The 18,508-nt window shown below is 40.2% G+C and overlaps 1 protein-coding gene across 6 annotated transcripts in view; it reads left to right on the forward strand.

The window, feature by feature from the left end:
• Window positions 1–18,508, forward strand: part of LOC134534093 (paxillin-like) — a 243,802-nt gene that overhangs the window by 103,621 nt on the left and 121,673 nt on the right. Inside the window, exons 1-2 of one of the 6 annotated variants that reach the window (XM_063372140.1) lie at window positions 8,549–8,769; window positions 14,105–14,273. The exons of 3 other annotated variants lie outside the window; for them this stretch is intronic. In XM_063372140.1, coding sequence (XP_063228210.1) covers window positions 14,162–14,273 — 112 coding nt within the window. In that variant the 5' untranslated portion in view covers window positions 8,549–8,769; window positions 14,105–14,161. Of the gene's footprint in view, window positions 1–8,548; window positions 8,770–9,427; window positions 9,592–14,104; window positions 14,274–18,508 lie in introns of those variants that run through there. 2 more of the 6 variants (XM_063372215.1, XM_063372195.1) reach the window with 2 other exon arrangements.

Here is an 18,508-nt window from a genome sequence, read left to right on the forward strand (position 1 = left end):
CAATCTGAAAGTTGGCATTAAGTCGATAAATGTCACTGAACACTTAACGTACATTTTGAAAGGTATTATTTTTAATGTTAATTTTTTACTTAACTTCTCGTATCGTATCTATAGAAATTATTCGTCCGTAGATACCCATTATCTTTCTATGACCATGGTATAAGTATTTTATTTACTATTGAACTATCCTAGTTCTTTTCATCGGTGAAATTGCATGATCCATTACGTTCAAAATATTACAGACTTCGAAAATTAAAATCTTAAAAACTACAAAGACATTGAATGCTATAAGTATGTATTTTTTAATGATTCAAATAAAGAAGTTCATATAGTTGTTGCGTATTTCATGGGAGATAATATAAATCGCATACTCCATTTTAAAACCTTAAACCAACACGTCAAAGTGTCACTGTCACTATAGACACTTTTCCCGTAAATTTCGTGTTTACTCCTGAAGATAACATTGCCAATACCATCCTCGACCAACATAGATATTTCTCGTAAAGTTGACGTTTTTAATTGTTTTGTAAAAATATCACCCAAGAAATATTTCGTTAAAATTAGCTGATAGAAACCATTTAAGCGGGAGGAATAGTAACCCAATAACGTCATACATGTTTGAACAGATTTTAGGCCATAAATAGAACGTCGTTTTGATTTTTATTTGGCGTTTTTGAATAGACGAATACCGAAAGATTATAGTGACTGACTGTTATAAATAGTTTTCCTTACGAAGTAATTGTAGTTTTTATTTAATAAAAACTGTTAGTGTACACTAGTTATATTGTCTATAAATCTTTTCATGTATGATCTCTGCATAACAACGGCAAATTTTTAATACTAAACAGTAAAACATTGTTTTGGCATCACCAACTGTTGAAACCAATATGGTGTGTTTAGTTGGTGCACCAAATATGGAGTCGCTGGCTGTATGTAAAGCTGGAGCCACAATACCACGAATAACACGACACGACAGGCCGGACACGCTCAGTAGCCAATAATAAAAAATGTCGCCGTGACGTCAACACGATGAAATACGCTTCCCGACGGTCCGCAAGAAGTTGATTCTATATTATTACTAAGTTTGCCGTGTCATGCTGCACGACGGAAAGCAAAACGGAAACTACAAAACTGAACATCAAAAATATTTATGCTGAAAACGTTTACGTTTGGGTACACTTTCACATTTGTAGTATGCCTTCGACTGTTTATTACGTTTATTCCTAATATTTAGCATTGCTAACAGTGGAATTATTTTCTTTACCTTATCCACATATCTGTAGCTTGCTTTCTTGTATCTCATTTTGTGCAAGAGACGACTAGATGTTAAATTGTTACGCACTCAAGGGCTCCGCCTACCTGGGCACACATACGGTGTGCTGAGCTTCAGGAAAAACAACGCGATTTCAAAACTACTCAAGATATCGGGATGGGGTGTGTTTACGAAAAGCATTTAAGAGTTCGCTGAGGGCCGAAAAGTACTTTTCTTTTCGGATTAAGTTTTTAAACTTTATTTTTAGAATAGTTAAAATGGCTAAAACGGATGTTTTCAGAGTAATTTTTAGGCGTAAAACAACCAGTACACCTTTATCTTCATTTCTAGGCTATGTAATGTTACGGTCACTGCTCAAATTTCACAGTTATCCTGTGGCGACGAGAAGACTGCGCGTCAGTTCAGAGCCTCGCGCTTAGAGGCTACACGGCGCTGGAAATTCCAGCGAGCGTCGCGCTTATCATCCCGCCTCACTAACACACGTAACACCCCTGACGACATGGAGTAAAATATTCCTATAAGGCCTGCACTGTTTTTTAGCGCATTCTACACCGCGTTCTATGGACTCGTTTGGCATGGGAAGGTTTTCCGACAGCCATATTTAGAGTTGGTCGCCCTGCTGGAACGACGGGCGACGGAACTGGTGTTTGTCGTGTCGCGGCACCGCGACCCCAGCGCGAGCCGGCGGAGAGGAGGCGCGCCACGACTCCTCGGGGGACTATCGGCCGGCCGGGTGGGCAGCCCGTGCCATTTGCCAGTCGCTCTATACGGGCAGCGAGGTCGCAGGTGGGCGCCCGCAGGGCTGCACAAACACGCGCACGTGTCGTGGGCGCACGTGGCCCAGCCTAGTCCGCTCGTCCGGTTCGCACGGCGGTTCTCTCCGACGTCACTTCGCTTCTGATGAGTACGTACACAAAAAACAAATGTCCTAGTTATAAATTTTTTATAGTATCTACCAGTTGGTTCAAGGTCACTCTTTAAAGAGTAACTCAGAGCCGTTTTGGATAAGCGCAAGCGCGAGTATTGTGTTGCTTTCTCGCTCGCTCATCTGGATGTGTTGAAAGATTTGACTCTTTTCCACAGTCAGTGGGAGGGCGAACCTGTAAAATTGATTTGGTTACAGGGTCGAGCCCCTTCCCATTTCAATCCCTTTGTACGAGAGTGGTTGGTCGTTGAAGTACCTGACCTGTGAATAGGTCGAGACGACAGAGCTCTTTTTCGCTGGCCTACGCGTACACCTGACGTAACGCCATGCGATTTCCCCCCCCCCCCTCCCCTTCGGGGCATTATAAAAGATCGTGTCTACGTTCCGTCGCTACCTAATGATTTGCCAGACTTGAGACACAGAATTGAAGAGGTTATTGGTTCCATTACTACGGACGTGTTAACCAAAGGGTGGGAAGAATTGGACTTTAGGTTGGATGTGTGCCGTATAACTAAAGATGTACATATTTAACGTTTGTAAGAAAAACTAGGTTAGTTTACCTTCAATTTTATGTATGATTTGTTGTAATAGTCTAAATTAAACTGTTATAATATACCACTGAAACGGTTTCATTCTTTTATGAACGTCCTGTATTTCAGTTTAGCACATATTTTTAATAAATTTATAGTATACATAACCACATTTAATTGTTGAATTTTTTTTATAATTAAATAAAAGTCTTTATTTTAAGTATTTTAAGAATTTAATTGATAATTTGTATGCCATTCCTAGCATTTTCTAAAACATGAAATCATGTGAAATACTGTTATGGATTTAAGCGTTCAAATTTAGCCTTCTTCTTCAAAGACTTTATTTTTAGTATATCATTCATAAATAAATTAAAATTAGGTTTTCCCAAAACCTTAGAAACATGAAATTCTCAGTGTTTTCAGACTCTGTAATTTTAATTGATTTACTAATTATATACTTAAAAGTAAAGAGTTTCAAAAGAATGTTGCAAACTAATGGTTAATCCAAAACGCACATGATTTCAGGCTTTCAGTACATGCTAAAACTGACGCAATATTTTGCCTTTATCATAATAAAATCCATGGAATAAGGACTGGTTTAGTATGAAATGTAATGTGGTTAAATTATGAACTTATTTAAAACCGTGTGCAAAAACACGAAAGTTTAAAGTTGGGTCAGCCGTGTTAACGTTGACAGCCCGAGCACATTTTAAAGTTATTAATACTTTTTTTTTTTGGGGGGGGGGGGGGGTGATTTTCTTCCTCCCTCTTTTCCCCTCGTCTTGACTCGTCTCTTCAACTCTGCTCGGAACGCAATTTTGCGACATGTTTGTGAGAGTGAGAGAGTGAAGTCTACGTTGATAAACGAGAAGTTGACTTTACAGTGAAGCTGATGGCCCAGTTTACTGAACACACAGCATTTTTGACAGTGATAGCGAAAAACTGTCGACGAAAAGGTATAGTTTCTGGTAACCAGACAATTGGATAAATTGATTAACTCATCCTGATGGACCTTGCATCCGAGCATAAACAGATTCTTCTAGCTTGTGAACTTCTCATTGTTGAGCAAAGATATAGTTATAGTACAAGCCAGAATTTTATGTATTTTTTATTTTATTTTTTTTTATTTTTTATTAATTTATTTTTATTTTTTATTATTATTTTTTCCTGAAATTTTATGATATCAAAGAAAACTTGTGGCGGTTTTCTCCGTGTGCTTCCGATTATTCTTGTCAATATTATGGTGGTTTTCTCCGTGTGCTCCCGTTTATTCTTGACAGTATTATGGTGGATTTCTCCGTGTGCTTCTGATTATTCTTGACAATATTTTGATGGATTTCTCCGTGTGCTCCTGATTATTCTTGACAATATTTTGATGGTTTTCACTGGGTGCTTCTGATTATTCCTGACTAGACATCTGATGGTTTTCTCCGAGTGCTTCTGGTTACTGATGAGGAATTTATCTCTGCATGAAGGATTTTTTTACTTAATGAAGCATGTCATTTTTTATTCAAGGTTGCATATAATTAGTGAACTTCTGCTACTCAATCATTACTTGTAATATTTTTATCAGGCGGAAATTAAAAAAAAAAATTATCATTACTCAGTCAAATAATTTCTGAGAAATCTAAGAAGCACTAACAGGATGGACGAACTTCCTTCTCCTTGGAGTCTAGCGAAGCCATCGTTCTATTTCGATCGTTAGTGAGCATCCCGCATCCCGCATAAAAGAACTAAATATTATTTACCTGCAAGTAACATGTGGCGACATCTGTTGTTGAAAAGCAGAACTACTTGCAAAAAGTACCTTTGAATGAGATAAATTAATTCTCGCTGATGAAATAATTAAAAAATTCTATTTAAGTAATATATCTAATTTAAAACTCTTAGTTTGCATCTGGCATTAGTCTCGGTAACTAATATGAATTCCGATTTAGGATCTGACGCTGTATCGAAACGTCATCACTGTAGATACTGTAGCAAGGTGTTTACCTTGAGAAAGAATGCTAAACGACATGAGAGAAGCGAGTGTAATTTGGGTCCTTGTCAAAAACCATTTCATTGCAGTCAGTGTCAGAAATCCTTTGGTAGAAGATATTACTTGGATAGACATTACAAGACCTGTACAATTAAGATGAATAAAGATAACGAAGACTGGGCTACAACATCGCGGAAGAGGAACGAAGGCGAAAAAGCTAATGCTAAAATTACTGATCTAGATCAAGATAATAATTTAAAATTTAAAACAAACGAAGGAAGTTGTAACCACATTAGAAATGAAAATATATTTACTCCAATATCTAGTCGTCTCCATGAAAATGAGAAAGATGGAGAACCATCTGAAGCTTACAAGGTCGAAGACTTTGATGAATCATCTGAAGCGTGCATGATTGAAGATTGTGGTGACACATCTGAGGCTGACATGATTGAGTACTGTACTGAAGCACCTAAAGCAGGCAAGATCGAAGACTGTGATGGCGGTCTGAGACCAAAACGATGGAAACGACGTAATAAAATAAATTATCCTGATCAAGTTTGTGGTGCTGACATGATTGAAGACTGTGGTGACACATCAGAAGCTGGCGTGAACGAAGACTGTGCTGACACATCTAAGGCTGACATGATTGAGTACTGTACTGAAGCACCTAAAGCAGGCAAGATCGAAGACTGTGATGGCGGTCTGAGACCAAAACGATGGAAACGACGTAATAAAATAAATTATCCTGATCAAGTTTGTGGTGCTGACATGATTGAAGACTGTGGTGACACATCAGAAGCTGGCGTGAACGAAGACTGTGCTGACACATCTAAGGCTGACATGAATGAGTACTGTGCTGAAGCACCAAAAGCATGCAAGAGCGAAGACTGTGATGGTGGTTTGAGACCAAAACGATGGAAACGTCGTAATAAAATAAATTATCCTGATCAAGCTTGTGATAATCACTGGCACGATGACGAAAGTGACCTTGAGGTTGGTGTTAAAACGATAGACACCAGAGATAATAATATTTATTATAAACATGCAAGGATGATGAACGCAGCAGAAGAGTTTGATTATACCTCATGGGAAGATCCTAACATATTGGTTGACAGGCTACGACTACTACATGGTTCGCTTTGTGCAGGAAACTATTCGAACATTAAAGAAATATCCTTCATACTCAAAGAACTGAGGGAAGCTGGCTACATACAATAATGGCTTAAATTAAATGTATGTGTATAAACTTGAAGATAAATTAATATATTTTCTTTCCAAATGGTATCTGCCATTTATCGAAATCTGATTTCTAAATAAAACTTATAACTTAAAGGTGCAAAATACGTTACCACTGCCAGTCAAAATGTATACTAATAAAGACATGTTAGTAACCATGCCAAGTTCGATAAGAAAAGTAATTGGAATCAGTTGGAATCAATTGAAGATGGAGCTCTTGGAACAATTGGAGCCTTTTGAAGCATTTGGAACTGTTGGAGCCATTTGGAGCATTTGGAGCCATTTGGAGCATTTGGAGCTGTCAAGCATTTGGAGGCCGTATGGAGCAATTGGAGCCTTTTGAAGCATTTGGAGCCTTTTGGAGACATTTGGAGCATTTGGAGCCGTTTGGAGCATTTGGAGCCGTTTGGAGCATTTGGAGCCGTTTGGAGCATTTGGAGCCATTTGGAGCTGTCAAGCATTTGGAGGCTGTCAAGCATTTGGAGGCCGTCAAGCATTTGGAGGCCGTTTGGAGCATTTGGAGCCATTTGGAGCTGTGTTAAGCATTTGTTGGTTATTGGAGCATTTGGAGCCTTTTTTTGGAGCTGTTGGAGCCATTTGAAGGCCGTTTGGAGCATTTGGAGCCATTTGGAGCTAAGAAGTAATCGATGCACGTCTATGCAGGGCTAAATGTTTATAAGATTGCTGGCTTTCGCAAGTGATTCTGTAGTAGGATAGAAATTGTGTAATAAATATTATGTTTGTAAAAGACTTTGAGGTGTTTTATTTCTCGAACCTTACACTTTTCAGGTACTTTTTTAAAATTAAAGTTGATTTGTATCGGCCAGGGATCGAACCAAGGACCTTAGTCGATTTAATCAATCAGTATATAGATTACAAATTTATTTAATGAATTTTGAACTTTTTCACGAATCTCTAGCATTACAATTATGAATTTCCAATATGGTGGTCTTGATGTCTGATAGGATGATGGTAGTAGAGGATTTAAAGTCTCTTTAAGAATTTTGAACATGGTTTATTGAAACTATTATTTTTTATATAAAATTAAATGTTTTGCATCATTCAGGGATCGAACCAAGGACTGAAGCGAATCGAATCAATATGTAAGTTAATTAGTGATTTATTTAATGAATTTTGGATTTTTTCCCGCTTTTCTAGCTACATTATTACATGATTTCAAGATGGCGGTCGAATTTCAAGATGGTGGGGGCACCTCGGTAATAAATGAATACTGCACTGTAGTGGGTTAGAATAAAATTATCCAGATGGAAATGTACTCCATAATACAAGTACACACACAAGATGGAGTACTCTGGCAGGTGGTAGCTCCTGGTAGCATGTACTGAACATAAAATGTCGGATCCATGATGGTCGACAAGGACAAAGTCAAATTTCAAGGACAAAGTCAAATTTCAATGTCACAGTCAAATTTCAAGGTCAAGGTCAAAGTTCAAGGTCAAGGTCAAAGTTCAAGGTCAAGGTCAAAGTTCAATGTCAACAGTTGAGGACAAAGGTATGGTGAACATAAAATTATACTACATGGTATCGGCACACTCTAGCAGATGAAAACAAGATGACGGTCTCCAGCGGATGAATACAAGATGGCGGACATGATGTCATACCAGTTGATATATACCTTGGTACTGGAGGTGGTAGATCAGTCTAGGTAGCTTTCATGGAGGAAGGATCAACCGTTTACTCTCGCCGGGAATCGAACCAAGGACGTACATCGATATAATCAAACAGAATTCAAATACGTTAATTTTTTGATGAATTTTGGAATTTTTTTCATTAAAATCGGATAATAAATAAAGATTTTCAAGATGGCGTCCAAATTTCAAGATGGCGGACATGACGTCGTACTAGGTGAAGATATGTATACTTTGACATAAGTGGTGGGGGTCAGTCTGCCTGCGTCCACTGAGAGGGAAGGATCGGTAGCCATTTTTAATTTTTTTTTGCACTCGTCGGGTTCGAAACGAGGACTCCGAACTCCGTGTCTAAAAAGTATATTTTTTATAAATATTTTATTAAATTTATATTATTTAACTTTTTTTATAATTTTTTTAAAAAAATTTCATTAAAATCGGATAATAAATAAAAAAGTTAAAGATGGCGGCCGTAACGGAAATTGCAACGGTGACGTCATCATCCAATATGGCGGACAACACAATGCCGGAATTTTCTAGAAAACAAAATGACGTCATCCAAAATGGCGGATCCAAGATGGCGGATCCAAGATGGCTGCCGTGATCTACTTGTCCCGTTACGTTATGTCCCGTTACCATGTGTCCCGTTACACTCATACAAGATGGCCGTCGTGACGTCACAATCCAAGATGGCGGAAAGGACACACAGCTCCACAGCCAGAAGCCAGTTTCAGGACCGGCTATTATATACTACTCTTGAGTGCTTTCAAGAATCTGTACCGGTTGTTTTATGCCTAAATGTTTCTCTGAAAACATGACTTTTTAACCATTGTAACCACTTGTAGGTCCTCGGCGTATTCTTGAACGCGAGGAGGAAGGTCTGCTCGGCGCCGCGTGGGCCGCACCTGGGCCGCGTGTCGCTAACGAAGGCTAACCGGAGGGCGGAACCGGCCGGTTATCGGGTCCCCGGGGCTGGCGTGGGCCCCGCCCCGCACGGCTCGCCTTCAGTCCGCGAGTCGCTCCCGGGACCGCCGGCGCGCCTAAATACAGCTCGCGGTGACGCGGCGCCGGGCGGGCGGGCATTGTTGCCCCGTCGTGAGTCAGTCGGCGGGTCCAGTCGCCGCGGTTATTTCCGGCCGCGCGGTGTGCGCTCGGGGTGCTCCCCCGCGCCCCTGCAGGTAATCTCCCGTCCTCCCCCGGGGCCCGTGCTGCACCGCGCGCATTCCCTCTCCAGCTGGTGTCCTGCGCCCTGCTGTCGGCCGTCAAGTAGAACTATAGTGTTGCCGTCGGATAAGTTGTGCGCCAGTGTCTCGTTGTCTTCATCGCCGAGTTGTGTTCAGTTATCTGCAGTGCCACGCGTGGTTATCTGTGGGGGACGCACCACAACGCCGAAATACCACAACGCCGAACGTACAATAACGCCGAAAACCATAACGCCGAATGCCAAATTGACTACAACGCCGACAGCTAGAAAACTGCTGTGTACCACAACGCCGAATTACATTAACGCCGAAAAATGTCATTGCAGGACTGCCACAAAGGTTAGGTTAAGTTAGGCTAGGTTATGCTAGCCTAGGTTAGGTTAGGTTAGGTTGTGGTACATTTTTCGGCGTTACTGTATTTCGGCGTTGTGGTACACAGCAGTTTTCTAGCTGTCGGCGTTGCGGTCAATTTGGGCATTCGGCGTTTTGGTATTCGGCGTTATTGTACGTTCGGCGTTGTGGTAACGACCCTTATCTGTGTTTCTCGCACGAGCTTTACAGCAACATGTTTGTTTGTACATGTCTTCCCGCTGCGTCGTGACAACCTGTATGACGTCCCTGCCGTAGAAGTATCTCACCGCCAGCGTGGACGGTGCACCGCGTTTGCGTGACCGGGGTCGCGGGTTCGATCCCAACCCCCGCCCCGTCTCGAGTTTCGGTCCCCCCGTCGCCTCGCGCCTAACCGTGCCGTGTGAAACACTACTTAACCTGTGCCAAAAGGGGTTTGTTCGGTACGAAGTAAGTTATAAAATCCACGCTTCAATTTTGCTTGATTTGCCCTTTAAGCCACACTGTCAGTTACTTAAATGCAATTTATTTTAATTTTTTTTTAAATTGTAAATAAACGATTTTTTTTGAAAATTTTGTGTCGTAATAATCTTACACTATTTATAATTTTATTTTATAATAATTAATAAAAGTAAAATTATTTTTTTTTTCATAGCCATGAAGTAGGCCTACAATCATATTATATGTTCGAATCGAAAAAAAAAAAAGTTTTTAATGCTCATGAGGAGCTAATATTGTAGGGATTCCAATTGAGAGCGTAGAAGAACTACACTCCCGTTAGTAAAAATGCCATGGTTAATCGCATACCGCTGTTAAATTTTTAAAACAACTATAATGTATGTGTAAGTAACCGAGAAAACCACCTTTTGTATTGCTTGGCAGTGGAAATCACTTTAAAATTTTCAAAACTATCATGTACGTGACTTAATTTACGGTATTTACAACGTAACCAATTTTGCCTATTTATTTGCGGTATATATAATGGGTTATAATCAACATGCAGATAGTTACCCTAGCATTGAAATAGATACAGCTAATAGATGTTGAGTGTGCCCCACCCATGTACAACCACCTGTCTCCTGTCCGACCTCGAACTGTTTTCATTAAGTCACCGTCACAGACAGGGTCTGTTCTGTTGGTAGTGGGTTAGCCTACCTCTGCCATGTAGGTCACTTTAATTACTCATTTCGCAAGTTATTTTTGCAGTCTTTGGCGCAATCATTCTCGACACTTCGTTTTCTGCATTTACATACAGCTGGGAAATACGTACAACCTTACTTCTATTGACTCTTTTTATAAAAATTATTTCATGATAGAGGATAGAATGAGCCATATTAGTTTCAACAATTTTTATGCAATAATTTATAAATTAAAATTAAACATGATTAAATTGACAAATACTATAGCACAGTGTCTATTGATAGTATTACCTAGTGGAGTCATGCAGATATCCCCAAAAATGAATTAATAACCAAACTTTACTTTTTTTTTTTTGCAGCGTCACTTTAAATTTCATGTCTTCCATTAAATCATATACTTTGATTCAACGAACCCAAACTTCTAAAATTAATCAGCAGAACATCTCTTTAGTCTAAAAACTATTGAAACCAAGATGTGTTTCAGTTCTTATCTCTACTCCTTAATGTAAATCTGAAAAAAAAAAAAAAAAATATTTATGCCAATAGCGGTTAAGTTAACGTAATGTTCTCTCATAGAAAGAAAAAAAAATCTGTTTATTAGTCGAACAGAATTTTATTTGAATAGCAAGAGTTAATATTATTTTCTGACTTGAGTATTGCAGTTTCGCGTTGTATTTCTGTTCACGTATATACGTTAGCGGCGTGCGTGCCAAGGACACGGAACCCCAAAATAAACAACACGGGGAGGTGGGTAGGGATTGCGTCATTCTAGGGCGGTATCCAGACGTGTGTCAACTGTTTGAACACGCGGGAAAGGTGGAGCCAGAACGCTAGAAAGTCTGTTTCTGTAACTATACGGATACGTGATTAATTATATTTTGATGTTCAGGCGTGTTTGGTGTGTTACAGTCTAGGAAAAAGTATATAAATGGCTTATGAATACGTAACATTAAATAAGTACGTCTCGCCGCGTAATTTTTTTTTTCGCCATTTAGTTACTTAAAAATGATATCAATAGTTGCAGATTGTAGCTTACATACCTACTCATCCATGTAGTTATATATGCGTGTTTTACTTTGTTTTACTTCTTTGATCGTAATCAATACTCCCGTTATTGTAGATTTCGTTGTTATGGTGTCCGATCCGGAAAATCTAGCTTTTTTTCATTGTTACTAGATACTTAAACATCGTGTGTGTCCGAAACCTCAACCCTGAAAGATCATAAGCGCAAACGGAGCGCGAAAATTCACGCTCATGAGAGCACTTCTCCCATTGGCTGGAAGGACGCACGATCGCAGTGCCTTCGTAAGGAACCACGCGATTTGAAAACTGATCAAGATATGAGAGTGGGTTCTGTTTACGAAAAGCATTTAATGAAACACTGAGGGCGGATGGTAGTTCTGTTGTATATTGTATTTTTTAGGGGAGTGTAAAGGGATGAAATTCGTGTTTTGAGAATAATTTCTAGACTTGAAATGCTCAATGTTATGGTTACCAATCAAATTTTATAGTTTTCTTATTCATGACGAGAAGACCGCGCAGCCCTGCGCTTAAAGGCGATGCCGCGGTAGAAGCACCAGCGAGCGTCGCACTTATCCCTCCCCTCAATAACACAAGACACGCCGCAGACTAGGCGGGCACCTTGAATGTCTCGCAGGAAGCAGGCGACGCGCGTAAACTCGGGTAGAGTAAGAGTAGACGGGATAGCAAACTAGGGCAAGTAGTACTGTCCCTTTTACGCCACCCGTCAAACGTTCTAGCAGCCAGCAGTCTGGCGTACATCTCAGGGGGCAATTTTTGGGCGATTAGCGCAGTGTTCACTGTTATTGAGTACGGTGCTGCGGTTTCAGATTCGACCGAAAAACGGAATCACGGCACCCTTTACGTTCACAGAGATGGTAGTAATGTTAATGGCATACAGGAAGGCAAGAGGAATCGCAGTAGTAGCAGTGCGCATTTACCGAGACCACTTTCACAAAATACGTGTACCGAATAGAAAAGCCGCATATAAATACATGTATCTTTTTTTTATTGTACAATATAACTTCCAGACTTAAAAATAAAATATCGTGATGTAGAGAAAATCTTGTTCGAGTTTGTTAAAAATAGGACCAACGGATTTTCTATGTTCAAGATAATTCATACAAAAAAATAGTATAACTCCCTTAATATGAAACATATTGCATCTGTTTAAAGTCGTATTCTTTCCATTATCAGTTGTAACAATTCCTTTTCTTTGCACATCAAGGTACTACTGCGTCGTGTTTTGATTAATGAAGATTTGTTTGAATTCAGTCGACAATTTACTGGTGATTGCCTAAGACACGTGAACCTATACACGCGTCGATACTTGTTCATAAACCCGTAATCTGTGAACTCCAATGTATCGCACTGGAGGGTTGGTTGCTCCATGGAGCCTTTTACGTAAATATGCGTATTTATGTAGGTATTCATTATATAAATTATTTGATAACTGTTTAGTTTCTTTACCATTAAATGTGTAAGCCATAATAATCACATTCGCACGCCCAATCCATTATACTAAGCTGTCCGCACTTGCTTCGTCAAAGGCGCTGAAAGTATTTCGAAAAGTCTCACTCCTAGGATTATTAAAGGCACCTTCGTGAGTAATGTGCTGTTTTCTTCTTCTTATTTTTTTGCAGATGGCTTAGTGGGTAGTTTCCTAAATTTGGTTATAAAGTAGTGGTTATTTAGGGGACACCTAATGTTTCGCACATCAGGGTGGATCCTATATTTGTTCAACAATAATCGTTCGGTGGTTTACACAGGTTTATTCGTGTAATGAAACTGAATGACGAAAAAAAACTGCTTAGTCTATAAATCGTTTGCTTGTTTATTGAATTTGAGTAATTTCCCGGTTACAAATTTAGATAGTGTTCCTCCTTTAAGAATAAGGTTATACTATATATCGTATCGTCGTATACAAAAACAATTGTCATTGATTTTAATTTAAGTCATTGGCCAATATGTCATCTTTGAAATCGAATTGTAAAGGTAAGCCTAGTCTTGTACTCGGTGTTATTGTGAAGAAGACGAAAATGTTTTATAAAAGAAACAAATGTTCTTATCTTTCTAACTTCTGACGTAGAGCTCTGCCTAACATATTTTATCATGACATAGCTTAGAATGTAATGTTTTGTATCGTAATGTCAATAAAAGTGATTTCCCTTAAGCACCTTTGAAGTTAATCAGCCCGCTAGCTGATAGCGGTCCGGCATTTTATCACAAAAGATCTCCTCATACAAACGGCACGATCAGTTAAAGCAAGGCACCAGCTGTAGGCCGAATTGTAAGAGAGGTTTCACTGCGGCATTTGCAAGTTGTGGAACGTATAATGCGGCGGGTGGTTCATGGTGGGCTGTAGACCGGGCTGACAAGCAACGGCGGAGCGTTATCGTGTTCCGTGGGTTGCGAGAAGAGCGATTGTCGCTAGCGAGCGCACACTGGCGGAGAAATAAATACTCCGCGAAAGGTTTAGGGCTGGGTTTTGTAAACCTCGTGAGGAAGCAGCACGCAAACAGAACGCAAGTACGGCCACGATCGTTTGAAAAGCGCAAAAGTCACAAAAACCGTACAGTAAAATTGTAGGAAATTCTCCCGTGTGCTTATTTTGTTATGAAAACGAGTGCAATTTGCTTTCACTTGTGCGAAAGTTTTAACACGTTTAAAACTTGTTCGATGCGCCCGTTTGTAAAAAAGTTTCCGCAAGCTTGAAAACGGAATGAAGTCGGCCGATTCTAACGTTGCGTTCTCGCGTGTCGCGTGATCTGCGCTGCTCTGGAACGTGGTCGTTGGACTTGTAGCGTGTTGCGCCGGCAGCAGGCCGCAGCACCGCGCCGCTAGCGAGCTCGGCCGCCGCCATGGCCACCAGGTCTCCCTCGCCGCGCAGCTCGTCGTACGGGCGCGCCAACACCCTGCTGGCCGCCGGCAGGACGCCCTTCAAGAGCCGTCGCGACTGGGACAGGCACTTCGGTGAGTACACCCCGGGCCACACGCGTGACGGCATCACGACCCCTGGCGTCGAAGGGGGAAGAGTGACGAAAAGACGCCAGTTTTCACCTACAACAATTTTTTTTTTATCGTTTTTAATATCAAAAATTGCCCTTCGTTAAGGAATAGATCTCACTTTAAGATATTTACGTAGACAAAATATCTTAACACTTTGATTGCAGTTGTTGTCATTCCCAACAGTTAATTTGGCACGCACCACTTATGACTTCACAGGATAAACTATTTTTTTTTTTTTTAGCAGCCAGTCTCTCTGTTAACGTCAGGACATTCCTTTTGAATTATCTACCAGGCGTGTACTTCCAAATGTTGAAAATCAAATCATCGTAAATTGTTATTGTGCCGAATGGGGCATTTTCCCTTTTTCCCTTTCTATCCTCTTTTAGACTTAATCCATCCCGTTCTCCCTTGTCCTCGCAGCCTTGGTGATTGGTGCAGACACTCTCCATCCTGATTCCGAACATGATCAGATACTGGCAGACAGGGAACTTGGAATCAATGTCCAGGTATTTTGCAGGGACCTGACGGTATCCTGCTCGTCACTTGTAACGTGTCGGCTTGGGCAGGGGGGGGGGGAGGGTAGTTACCATGATGGAAGCACAAGTGGCGAAGTGGCTCCCTCGCGCAAGAGGCACGCAAGGATGACCTTCAGAGCGAACCAATGGGAAGGGGGGGAGGGAATGTTAGTTGACCCTAATTGAGTGACTCCCGGCTGCTGGAACAAAAAGATCGACTTCATCCGTTACACTTGATTTTGTTTTTTGTGGAAGCGACCGTTAGTATCTGTAGAATTTACGGAGTCTTGGAATCTGGTGACACTCCCACGTCTTGCGCCGTGATTGTGCACTGATGGGTCCTCGTTGCTGTGCTCTGAGCGGGGTTGCGCCCAGGGGAGGTTATCCTGGGTTTCTCGTTTATTCTATTGTAAGCTGCTCCCTCGCCGATCGGTACAAATCAGTTTTACCGATAGTGTTTGGAATCCTATTTATTCTAAGTGCTCAATCGGTACGAGGGCCCGTTCCCTCGACAGTATTCTGGTCTCTCTTGCCTCCCCTCCCGGGGCTTCCTGACAAACTAAACAGCTGTTAAATCTTCATAATTTACCATCAACCCTACACTTACAAAACGGTCAGATACTGTAAAAAAAAAGTGTAACAACGTAGTTTATTCATAATACACTGTCGCATGTGAAAGAAACATCGTGTCTTCGTTTAGCACGAATAAACAAGGGAAATTTAGAATAAATTTTCCCACTGTATGCACTGTTAACGATTTTCACCATTAATTTACGAAGAACGATGGTTACATATTATCCGGTGATCTTCGTTAAATGTACGGTTATCTTCATAAATTTACGGGCACTTAGTTCACTCACTTATTAAATGATTCCATCAAAAAATATTTTTTGTTTAGTAACAAAAAAATTCAATAACTGGTTATGTCTACATTTAAAACACTCTTCTTTTGTCCACGAGTGTTTAACTTTGTTTAGAATAAACATGCAACTCGGAAGTGGAAATACTGCATTGTTTCCACGAAGATTCAGTTATTTAAAATTACGAAGAACCTTCCGTTTGAGTTAAATCATTCGTTGAAAAGTCCGTTAATATGCTGTAATTTCTGACAGTGTGCGGGTAAATGTTTCTATGGATCTACACGTGTGCGTTTGGGTTAAAGGAAAATTGTATTCGTCTTAAAATTCCTGTGCAGTACCACACAAGGAACATCTTGCCAATTTAAGGTCCCGACAGCTGATCCACGGCCAGCGAGAAACGGAGACTTTGCACGTAACTGATAATACCAAACACGGGAACTTGTCCGATAATCGCCATTTTACCATCTGGAAAGTTCCGAACAACTTTATCAAAACCCCCAGGTAACATCGAGATGGTGGGAGCCATAGCGCGTCTGAAGTCGTCAAGTCGGGGTTATTCTGCAGTGGTTTGACACTACCCTCCGCAGGTTATCGAGTTCGAATCCCGGCGGTGTTTCGTAAGTGGGAAACGTGGCGGATGTTGCCTTTGAGGCAGTGGATTTTCTCGGGGACTCATTTACCCCAACCGTTCATTTAGCCAGCTGCTTTCATCGTCTCTCATTACAGCCATGTCGACGAATCGTTAAGCCCAATTTATTCATTCATTCATAATTTTATTCATTCCTAGGGCCATGCTATTTTTTTTTTGCAAAAATGATTTCAAGGCAAGCTTTGTATTTACAGTCTGTAGCATAGTCTGTATTTCGTGATTGCTTCACACGTCTGACGTCGGTACATGAATTGTAGCAATTATGTGCTGAAGCAAACCCATCCTTAAAATGGCATCGTGGAATAAGAAGGGAGTCTTCTCTTGCAGACGCCCGCCAATTACAAGGAAGAAGTGTCTGGCGTTCTCATACCTGTTGCAGTCTAGTGAGATTTCAGACTTAATCACAAACAATACCTGCTCCTATTCATCTAGAATAAGTTTTGTGCTCCAGCGTAGCAGCAGGATCGAGCACGTTATCGGTAGGGACTGAAAAAATTCGCGTATTCAATGACCTCCAGGATAGACTCCACGATCCTGTGCATACTCGGGAAAACGTCGCCTGTTCATTGGCTGCTGACTTGTAAGGCGTCTCAATTGGGAGACTCGTGATTCGATACTGCTTTGACTGAGGGTCTATAGTTGGCCCACAGTCCTCCAGGTCAACAGTGAACCCATGGAAGAAGTTGCATAAAAATACAATTATTTGCATTTTAGCATATCGCGAAATGAATCCGCGAATTTTTCCGCTCTCTAGTTATCGGAAATAAAAATTCGTAACGAGAAACAGGCGTATTGAAAACTTGGGGGGTTCGGCCACCACAACTGCGCGCCTCGGGGCCGGATGTGGTGTGTTGTGTGTGTGTGTCGTGTCGTGTGACTTGTGTGTCGTGCGCGCGCACGTGTGTCGCGGTGACCCGACCGACCGCCAACTTGGCTCGTGTAACTGGGTCACGCGCCCGGAGATGCTGGCGGCTTACTCGACTTCACCAGCTCCTAGACTATAGAGAGTCCCACGCTTAGATTGTAGTGCAGAGTCCGCTCGTTCTGGGTTAGTACTACCCGATTTGTTCACAATAGTCTTATTTTTTATACCATCAACAATTATAATAAGTTTTTTTTTAGTTTTTGCTATTTTTTCATGTTTGAAAGACCATAGAATATCGTATTTTTATAGTATTAGTCCAGTTGTAGTCATTTCAGAAAAAGAAAAAATCAGTGCTAAACCCCAATTATTTCACAGGAGAAACTATTTTGTAGCGTGGTCACTATTAATAACACCGTATTCCATTAAAGTATTTTCTACGCTTTATGAGGGCCAAAATGTTTAGTATTATGTGCTTTAAATTTTTTTTTGATAAAAGATGCGTCTTTCGGTTACGTCTCCTTAGAAATTAAAAAAAAAAAATTGTTTGTCTGTAAAGTCGGTTTACGGGCGATAGTTTAACGTGACGTCATAACAAAACATTAATGAAATGATTGATCCAGAAGAAAATGAAATATAACATTCGGCCTGAGACTGAGCCATAATAGGTTTTTGCAACCAAACCATTTAGGCATTAAAAATATTATATTCTTTGAGGAATAATTTTTTTTAAATTTTTTTATCTTTTGTATGATATCTACCTTTGCATACTTTTATGAATAAAATTTAATAATTTTTATTGAATTATCACTATTTTGTATGCATACAAAGGAGTGAAATGAAATCTACAATTTGATTAATAAATTTACTTTTATTTGCATTCATTAATTCAAATATATTTATTACTTTTGAAGTGTCGTGCGCGCCGTATTTATTTTTACAAGTACAAAAAAAAATTCAGCCGCTGGGATTTTATCCGTCAACCTATCATTGGTAGTCAGCGTTGCTAACCGCACAGCCACGAGGCCATATTGAAAACAATTGTTTCAGATGTTATAAATTAATAATATTTCACGCACGATATTTGTTTGAATTTCTTTTAACTAGCATATTCTCTGTTGGACTCGAAATATTTACACGCTCGTGGGCTCATAACTATAATACGGTGTGTGATTTAGTTGATCAAATAATAACTCATGACAAATAATTACCAATGTCAAACTAAAGCGTGAAAAGTATCATATCAGCAATAAATATTTAGTTTCACAGCTAAAACAATACTCATACAACACTGTTTAAATATACTGATTTAC

The sequence above is a fragment of the Bacillus rossius genome, chromosome 1 (assembly GCF_032445375.1).
Source record: "Bacillus rossius redtenbacheri isolate Brsri chromosome 1, Brsri_v3, whole genome shotgun sequence".
NCBI classification, from domain to species: domain Eukaryota; kingdom Metazoa; phylum Arthropoda; class Insecta; order Phasmatodea; family Bacillidae; genus Bacillus; species Bacillus rossius.